The sequence below is a fragment of the Rattus rattus genome, chromosome 12 (assembly GCF_011064425.1).
Source record: "Rattus rattus isolate New Zealand chromosome 12, Rrattus_CSIRO_v1, whole genome shotgun sequence".
In the NCBI taxonomy this organism is placed as follows: Eukaryota; Metazoa; Chordata; class Mammalia; order Rodentia; family Muridae; genus Rattus; species Rattus rattus.
The window spans coordinates 70,276,289-70,285,836 of record NC_046165.1 but is presented as its reverse complement, the minus strand read 5'-3'; the positions used below and the strand labels follow the sequence as shown (position 1 = coordinate 70,285,836).

Sequence of the window (9,548 nt, the reverse complement as noted above, 5' to 3'; positions counted from 1 at the left end):
AATGATAGTGTGTGTAAAGCAGCCGACTCAGTGTAGGCTGTCTTCCCCCTCCCTTTCCCGACCTCTCCACTGCAGTTACTCCTGTCCCTAGAGCAAGCATTGCACTCCTGCTGCGTCAGAAGTTACATTGACAAGCATTTAACAAGTCTGGGTTTTAAATAACAGAAAACCCAAGAGGTTGCCGTGGTGCACGCTTCTAATTCTAACACTGGAGAGGCAGAAGCAGGTGAATCTCCACGAATTTGAGGCTGGCCTAATTTACATAGTAAGTTTCAGGCAGAGGTACACAGGGAGAAAACCATCTTGAAAACCAACCAACCAAACAAACAAACAACCAAACAACAAAAACAAAACAACAAATAAATTGTGATTTAATTTTTTGCATATTTATTTATTTATTATTTATTACTTGTTTTTTCGAGACAGAGTTTCTCTGTGTAGCCCTGGCTTCTCTTTCCTTAGCTGTTGATCTATATATTCCCAAACACATGAATACAACCTACTTAGTCTGTATAATGTTATTTGTATGTATGTATTTTCAAGGCTGACCATTTGATATCAAAAAACCAGTTGGTGCGCTTTTCCGTGGGGAAGACCATTTCTCCAGCTCTCAATATTCCTTAGATGCGGTAGTTCTTTGTCTAGGGTTGAAACTTTGTAAGCTTCCCCCCTCCCATGCTAACATGTCTGTATCCTTGTTCAAGTTATGTTTAGGCGATTGTGGTGGTCTGAATAGATTTGGCCCCTATAGGCTCCCATAGGGAGTGGCACTATTAGAAGGTGTGGCCTTATTGGAGGTGTGGTCTTGCTGGAGAAAGTGTGTCACTGTGGGGGTAGGCTTTGAGGTCTCTAAGCTCAAGCCCCACTCAGTGTGGAATCGGAGCCTCCTGCTGGCGGCCTACAGATCAAGATGTAGAGCTCTCAGCTCCTCCAGTACCTATGCCATGCTTCCCACCATGATGATAATGGACTGAACCTCTGAAACTGTAAGCCAGCCTCAACTAAATGTTTGCCTTGGTCATGGTGTCTCTTCACAGCAATAAAACCCTAAGACAACAGCCACTGTGGTGAGACCTCATGGGTACAGCCTCTCCGACATTCCTAGGAGACAAAATCTCACAGCAAGCTTCTTGTTTCTCTGCCTCTTACATTTTTTTCTGCCTTCCTCTTCTACAATGTCCCCTGAATCTTAGGTGTAGGAATCACGTTGTAGATGTATCAGTTAAGAGTTGAGGAGGGGGGCTGGAGAGATGGCTCAGCGGTTAAGAGCACTGACCGCTCTTCCAGAGGTCCTGAGTTCAATTCCCAGCAACCACATGGTGGCTCACAACCATCTGTTATGAGATCTGATGCCCTCTTCTGGTGGGTCTGGAGACAGCTACAGTGTACTTATATTCAATAAATAAATAAAATCTTAAAAAAAAAAAAAAGAGTTGGGGTTGGGGATTTAGCTCAGTGGTAGAGCACTTGCCTAGGAAGCACAAGGCCCTGGGTTCGGTCCCCAGCTCCTAAAAAAAGAACCAAAAAAAGAGTTGAGGAGGGCTCTGCAACCCCTCATATTGATAGACTGTAGTTTTCTGCAATGGTCTCTGTCTTATAAGGAGACACTTCTCGATGAGGGTGAGGGGTAGGAAGACACATATTTAAGATGTAGTTAGGGATTCTGTTGGTTGTAGTAGTTACAAGTTCTTCAAGATCTATGACTCCATCTGCCTGGGGTAGTTGCCTAGGTTTCCAATACCAGCATGATTTCTCTCTTGTGGACTAGGATGTTTTTCTTTTCTTTTTTTTAAAAGATTTATTTATTTTATGTGTAAGAGTACCATGTTTTTCTTTTTAGAGTTTTAAATTTGATCTTCCATGGGTAGGTGTTTTGTCGGCCATGTATGAGTGTGTAACCTGTGTGTGTCTGGTGCCCAGGAAGGTCAGACGAGGGGTCTGGTTCCCTAGAACTGAGTTAGAGATGTTTGAGTCACCATGTGGGTTCTGGGAACTGAATCTGAGTTCTCTGCGGGAGCCAGTGCTCTTCACCACAGAGGCGTCTCTCCTGCCCCACATTTAGGCATTTCAGGGGACAGCTTTGTGAGTCAGTCCTTGCCTTCTGCCCTGTGGATCTCAGGGACTGAACTCCAATTACCAGGCTTGGTGGTAAGAACCTTCATCAGTGCCTTGGTCTCTGACTCTTGTTTTCCTCCTCCTCTTCCTCTTCCTCCTCTCTTCTTCCTCCTTCTCTTCCTCTTCCTCTTTCTTTCTTGGTTTCTTTTCCCTGGGATGCAGCTTTTTAGAAAAGATGTATTTATTTATGTATATAGGTGTTTTGTCCCAGTGTAGATCTGCACACCAGAGGAGGGTATCAGATCCCATTGGACCTACAATCATAGATGGTTGTGAGCCACTGTGTGAGTCCTGAGATTTGAACACAGGACCTCTGGAAGGGCAGCCAGTGCTCTTAACTACCAAACCATGTCCACAGTCCCAAGGGATGCAACTTTTAAAAAGATTTATTTTGTTTGTTCGTTTGTTTGTTTACTTATTTAGTGTGTGTATGCAGTGTGCACATGAGCGCAAGTATTCTCACTGATCCCCTGGAGCTGGAATTAAACAATCCTCAGCCATCTGATGTGGGCGATGGGAACTGAACTCTGGTCTTCTGCAAGAGCAGTGTGAACCCTACATTGTTAAGCCATCATCCCAGCCCCAGGCTACTTTTCTGATTATTAAAAAATCACATTTCTAGCTCTTGCTCCTTGTTCTTCCCTTTTCCCCCTTCCCTTTTCTCCTTCTCTCATTTCCCCCCCTTCCCTCAACGTGCTCATGGCCAGCTTCTACTCCTCTCCTCTTCTACTCTTCTTCTTTCATTAAACCTTTCCACATTGGAAAAAAAAAACACATTCTATTTGTTTATGTGCCGCAGAGCATTGTGAAGGTCACAGAGAACATTCAGGGGTTGATTTTTTTTTTTCTACCATGTGGGCCCCAGGCTTTCATGCTCAATGACAGGAACTCTTGCTGCTGCAACTTCTTGCCCACTCTTATTTATTTATTTATTTATTTATTTATTTTTGGAGACAGTTTCATGAATCTCACAGTAGCCTCCAATTTATTAGAAACAAAGAATGACCTTGAATTTTTTTTTTTAAATGTCTTTTGTTTGTTTGGTTTTTTTTTTTTTTTAAAGATTTATTTATTTACTATATATAAGTACACTGTAGCTTCTTCAGACACACCAGAAGAGGGCATCAGACCTCTTTACAGATGGTTGTGAACCACCATGTGGTTGCTGGGATTTGAACTCAGGACCTCTGGAAGAGCAGTCAATGCTCTTAACCACTGAGCCATCTCTCCAGCCCGTTTGTTTGTTTTTTTAAGACAAGGTTTCTCTGTGTAGCCCTGGCTTTCCTCAAGCTCACAGAGGTCTGCCCGCCTCTGCCTCCCAAGAGCTGGGGTTAGAGGTGTGCGCCACCATGCCTGGTAAGGTGTGCGACCCTTTACTTTGTGTGTATGATGCCTTGTCTACATTTATGTTTGTATGACATATTCATGCCTGCTACAGTCAGAGGCCAGAGGAAGGTGCTAGATCCCTTAGAACTGGAGTTAAAGTAGTTGAAACTTGCCATGTGTGAGCTGGACATTGAACTGATGTCTTCTGGAAGAGCGGTTTTTCTTTTAAAGATATATTTACTTATTTATTCTGTATAAGTACACTGTAGCTGTCTTCAGACAGCACCGGAAGAAGTTATCAGATTCCATTACAGAGGGTTGCGAGCCACCATGTAGTTGCTGGGAATTGAACTCAGGACCTCTGGAAGAGCAGTCAGTATTCTCACCCACTGAGCCATCTCTCTAGCCTAGACTTAAATCTTTGACCACCTTCCAAAATGCTGGGATTCAACCACCATGCCTTCTTTCTCTCTCTTCCTGTCTGTCTGTCTCTCTGTCTGTCTGGTGGTGTTGGGGACTGCCCAGGACATCATTCATGCTTGCAAGCATTTTACCAGGTGGGCTACATTTTGCTCTTTGAGAAAAGGCTGAGATTTTATTTGTAATAATGGCCCCTGTCTTAATTAGGGCTTCTGTTGCTGTGGTGAAACACCATGACTAAAAGCAAGTTGGGGAGAAGAGGATTTATTTGGCTTACACTTTCACACTACTGTTTTTTGAGACAGGGTTTCACCTGGCTGGACTGGAACTCACTGTGTAGACCAGGCTGGCCTCGAATTCAGAGATCTGAGTGCCTCTGCTGTAGCAGTGAGTTTTTGTTACCCCGCTTTGTGGGGCCAGGGGATTGCATGTGTATACCCGCCCAACAACTCTCTTTGGATCAGAGAATGAAGGACACACCACACACATTAGCTTATTTTTTAAAATGACTTGGCTACTTCAAAGGCTGGGCACTCCTAAACCTTCCCCTGTTCCCCAAGGCCCAATCAGGGAAGTGGCCAGTGGCCACCCACCCGAATTCTCACATGGCTGGTTGGCTTTCTCCCTTGCAGCTCCCATGTCCCATCCTTCTTCTCCAGTCATGGAGATTCTCCTCCGTTCTTCTCTGTGCCCTAGCCTACGCAACTGTGCCTGCCCTGTGCCCAGTCATTGGCTGTTGGCATCTTTATTGATCGATCAAAAACCAATAGGTGACAAGGACCTTTAGCATCCGGACACGTATATTCCAGGTTGAATCAGCATGAGAACCAGTCTCCAACACTCTGCCCTCTGAGTTCTTGGACTAAAGTGCTGAAGGCATGTGACATTACATATGTAAATACTGTACAGGAGGCAAAGGTTATTTGGAATCTGTGATAAACTTGTTATTTCTGAAAAATATGGTAAAGCCCTTGGACACCATATTCAGAAAGACCTGTTGTGTGAGTACATTAATGAATGAATGTGAGCTGGTGAGATGGCTTGACACCAAGTCTGTTGACTGGAGTTTGAGCCCCAGGATCAGCGTGTTATGAAAGATGAGGGAAGACCTCTGACCCCCTTACATGTTTATACATGCACAGAATAAAGGCACAGGCAAAAAAAACCAAACACATAAGCACTCATGACTTCATGACTTCTAAAAGGGTCCCAAAGTGTCTGAAGAAGAAATATTGTCCAAACTCAAGACATCTGAAATTCCAAGCCTTGCAGTCGCTGCCAGGACGGAGAGAGGGAAAAGGTTCAGGCTGGGAAGCAGGGCGTGTCCATCATCACGAGACCCTGAGCATCTGAGCAGGCCGAAAGATCAGCAGGTGCCACCTTATGTGGGGAGAGGGACTCCTGGGACAAGTGTCTCCATTACTTAGAGGGAATCAACAGGCCTGCTTGCACCAGAATGGGGAGACTCGGTGAGGCCAGAGAGAGGAAACGGGGTTTTGGAAAGGCGATGTGAGGTTTGCAGGGCAGCCATCCTTGAGACGACTGTCACCCTCTGCTTTGGAGGTAACCAAGGATTAGAAGATTGGAGATAAAGTCCAATCCTACCCAAGTGGTAACCCAAAAAAGGTTAAAGAGGTGCGGTGACTTGTCTGAGGGTACACAGTTGCTCTGTGGCTGGCCACCCTGTGCTCAGTGGCTGCCATCTTGGCACGTGCCTCTGAGGATGACAGAGGACATGGAGTAAGGACAGCCAGGAGCCAGAGCATTAACGCCAGGCTGGAACTTGGAGTGGAGGTGCCTGAACCTTGGTGTCCCAGGTAGAGGGTCATGTCTTGCTGTCCACCCACCTCCTCCACACAGGTAGCATGCAGGTCTGTCAGCAGAGCTGGCTCTGGAATGACAGTGCCCCAGGAGAGGCTTCCGGAGAATGGCCCAGAAAGCCAGATGCAATGGCAGAAGCAAGTCCCATTGACTTTCCAAAAGATCATCAGGTCCTCGGGCTGGAAGGATGGCTCAGCAGTTAAGAGCACTGATTGATCTTCCAGAGGTCCTGAGTTCAAATCCCAGCAACCGTATGGTGGCTCACATCCATCTGTAATGAGATCAGATGCCCTCTTCCGGTGTGTTTGAAGACAGCTACAGTGTGCTTATGTATAATAAATAAATGTTAAAAAAAAAATAAAAAAAGACCATCAGGTCCCTGGCTATACTGGAACTTGCTACATGAACCAGGCTGGCCTAGAACTCACAGATCTACTGGTCTCTGTCTCCTGAGTGCTGTGATTAAAGGCCTATGCCACCATGACCAACCAATGTGTTTGTTTCTTATAACTAATAAAAAAAGGTTTTTGTTTCTAGGGGGCTAGCAAAACACCACTTGTTGCCAACCTTAACCCAAATTCTGTCCCTGAGACCCACACGATTGAAAGAGAGAACCAACTCTTTTTTTTTTTTCTTCCCTTTTCTTTTTTTCGGAGCTGGGGACCGAACCCAGGGCCTTGTGCTTGCTAGGCAAGCGCTCTACCACTGAGCTAAATCCCCAACCCCGAGAGAACCAACTCTTGCAAGTTGTTTTTGGACTTCTCTAAAAGTGCTGTGGTGCCCATATGCATGCACGTGGATACACGCACGCACGCGCGCGCGCGCGCGCACACACACACACACACACACACACACACACACACACACACACACACACACGCCCCTCAGCTCCTCCTTTTTCCTTCCAGTCCTAGTCATCTTTATCTTCCTCCCAGCATCATCCTCTCAGTTGCTCCTGCTTAGCTGGGTGGAACAGGCTCCTTGGACCCTCGGGGCGCTCTCCACCGAGAGCTTTCTCGCCAGGTGTTGGAATTATCACCCTCATCTTTGCCTTCCCGGACTCGGCTTGGTGCTGGTCCCCGGCCCACGCCTCACCGTTGGAGAGTGATGAGCCTTGCTTCCTACTTTGCAGGACTTCCAGATGGCGAACAGAGAGGGAACTCGTAATCTTTCAGGATTCAACAGAAGGGACAAGTGGGAGTCATTAGAAGGCACAGACTCCACATCCCTAGGCCAGCTAGGAGGTGTGACAATGAAGGCTTTCAGGAATGCAGTCCCAGAAGGGTTCTGGACTAAATAAAAAATGCCCATGGACTCCGATTTAGATGTGATCTATGATCATTAACGCCATTGCTTCATTTCCATTTAAAATTTTATTACGAGAAAAGAAAATACTCCATAAAACAAACCAATAAAATTTAAAACCTAAATGAACTCAGCGACAGACGATTAAGGTTCTAGCTCTGCCCCCAAACCACCATACATTAAAAAATCCAAAAGAAATAGAAATACCAGCTTCAAAAATAGTTATCCAAAAAGTAAGGCATCCACTTAAAAAAAAGAGAGAGAGACAATAATTCAAGGAGGGGGCAGGTGCAGGCTGAAGGAATGAGAGGAAAGGGGTAGAGGGATGGTCCCTGGTCCCCCCCAGAGGCCCCACAGCCTGCCTGGACTGTATTCTGAAGGGCCACAATTCAGCCCAAACCCAGCCTTTCACCAGTTAGGGGTAGGGTGAGCTAGGTGGGAAGTTGGGAGACCTGGAAAAGGCCCCTGGGTGTTCCAGTTTGAGTAGATGGAACAGGATTAGGGTTCCGCTTTGTGATCAAAGGATCCCGTCCTAAGCACAGCAGGTGTGGAGGCTGCCAGGAGAAGGCAAATGCTGTCACCTTCCTGTACAGCACAGACCAGCAGCTCTCCTGGAAGGGGCTTTTCTGAGGTCTCCAAAGTGAGTGCCATCCTGTCATCTTGTCCCACATGGGATGGCAGAGGAGGTGAGATTGTTTTGAGCTGGAGGAGGGGAGAGGAACTGGCCTTCAGAAAACATTCTCCCCCTACCTCACCAATATGGTCTCCCCAGGGTGAGGGGTGAGCACCCCTGGGAAGGGGGAAAGCACCCTTCCTTCCAGGGAAGGATTTAACATCAGGTCTGTCTTGAAGGTTAGAAACGGGGAACGTTTTAGACCCAGTTCTTGGATGGGAGATGACTTAAGGCTGGGTAGACTCTTATTTCAGGCCTGAAGGACTTGGGGGATCCTTCATACCTGGTCCTTGAGCCAAGGTCCAGGGGAGGATAGAGGAGGATGGCAGGCAGATCTGTGAGTGGGCAGAGCTGCTGGGAGAAGAGGGCTACTGCTCTTTCTTTCACACAGGGGGACAGGGAGGAGCTGAGTCGCTTTGCCCTTAAGAGAGATAGGTCTGTTAGACTGAATATAAGAAGTCTTTCTGGCTTCAGGGAGCTTTGGCACCACAAGAGGACAGGAGGCAGGGGCAAGGGTGGGGCAGGGCTTGGCTTCTGAGCCTTTCCCTATATATTCCACAAGCCTGGCTGGGAGCTGGGGGTGGGGGGTGGGGCAGTCCTCCTTCTTGGTCCTTAGCTCTGTGGGGAAGAGGCATCCTGAAAGGGAACTTTGTGGGTCTCAGGTCGAGGCTGGGCAGTGGAGCCGTGGTAGTACAGAGTGCAGAAGGCAAAGAGAAGTGAGCCCTCTGCCTTTTGGCTCCCCGGTGAATGAAGCCACATCTGAGTCTCCCCAGCTGACTGTTAATGGTGACAATTTGAGTTGTCTCCCCCAACTAACTCACTGGGGATGCTACCTTTTTTCCATTGGAGGCTTTGCCTGGGCTCAGGGTTAGGGAGAAGAAACAGTAGTGAACCCAGGTTTCTTAGAGGCACCTAAAGAGCATGGGCCCAGGAGGAAAGGCCCTGTAGGGTACCGATGGCACCTCCACTCTCCTCTAAACCTTAGGGTGTGCAGGTCCCGGTGCACTGACCTTGACCATGGGCCTTGGTGCTGGAAGCAGGTTCTTTGGGTACAAAGGTCAGGGTCTTTGTTTAGAATGTCTCGCTGTGGACACCCAGGTCTTACCCCTGCCTAACAGAAGAGTGTGTGTGTGTGTGTGTGTGTGTGTGTGTGTGTGTTGGGGGGACCTAGGCAGGGATACAGGGCAGAAAGGATGAAGGGGGAGTGGCCAGGTAAAGGCTGGCAGTCTTCAGGGCTGCTCCTCCGAGTCTGGGTCCTTGACAGGAGTAGGCTGGAAGATGGGCTTGTGTTGTTCCTCTACGTCATCAATTGTTTCCTCGGTCCCCGAGTCCCCCTCCTGGGGATACACCACCACACACATCTTCTGACTCACTAGGGTCAGGGACTCTGTGGAAGGAAACAATACAGAGTCAGTGTAATGTGCTGCCAGCCCCAGCAGTCGGGCCCAGCTCTTCCGTCTCAGCTTTTACCCCAGAATAGCAAGTGACTTTTGGAGGCCAGCTCGTCCATAGTCTGCATTATCTGAGGGTTGCCTCTTGTTCACCCAGGCTCTAGCCCTACACTTTCTCTGTGCCCACTGCCTGCCTGCCCCCATTCCCAAGGTCTATACTGGTCTCCGGCTAACCTATAGTGGTTCCTGATGGCTGGCTGGTAGGTTGCTTAAGGTCTGTGCAGGGAAGTCGACTGGTCTTGTCTCCTTAGAGGTCTTTGGAAGACATCTGTCATTCCTGGCCCTGAACTGTAAGCGCTGTGGACTCTTTTCTTTCTTTTTTTTTTTTTTTTTTTTCTATTTTTTGGAGCTGGGGGCCGAACCCAGGGCCTTGCGTTTGCTAGGCAAGCGCTCTACCACTGAGCTAAATCCCCAACCGGCTGTGGACTCAAGTAAGG

General features: G+C 47.7%; 1 protein-coding gene across 2 annotated transcripts in view; it reads right to left on the bottom strand.

Moving 5' to 3' along the window:
* Positions 1 to 7,036: 7,036 nt before the first annotated feature.
* Slc7a8 (solute carrier family 7 member 8) overlaps positions 7,037 to 9,548 on the bottom strand; it is a 59,922-nt gene continuing 57,410 nt past the window's right edge. For both annotated transcript variants that reach the window (XM_032917557.1, XM_032917558.1), the window contains one exon: positions 7,037 to 9,047. In XM_032917557.1, coding sequence (XP_032773448.1) covers positions 8,890 to 9,047 — 158 coding nt within the window. In that variant the 3' untranslated portion in view covers positions 7,037 to 8,889. The remainder of the gene's footprint in view (positions 9,048 to 9,548) is intronic.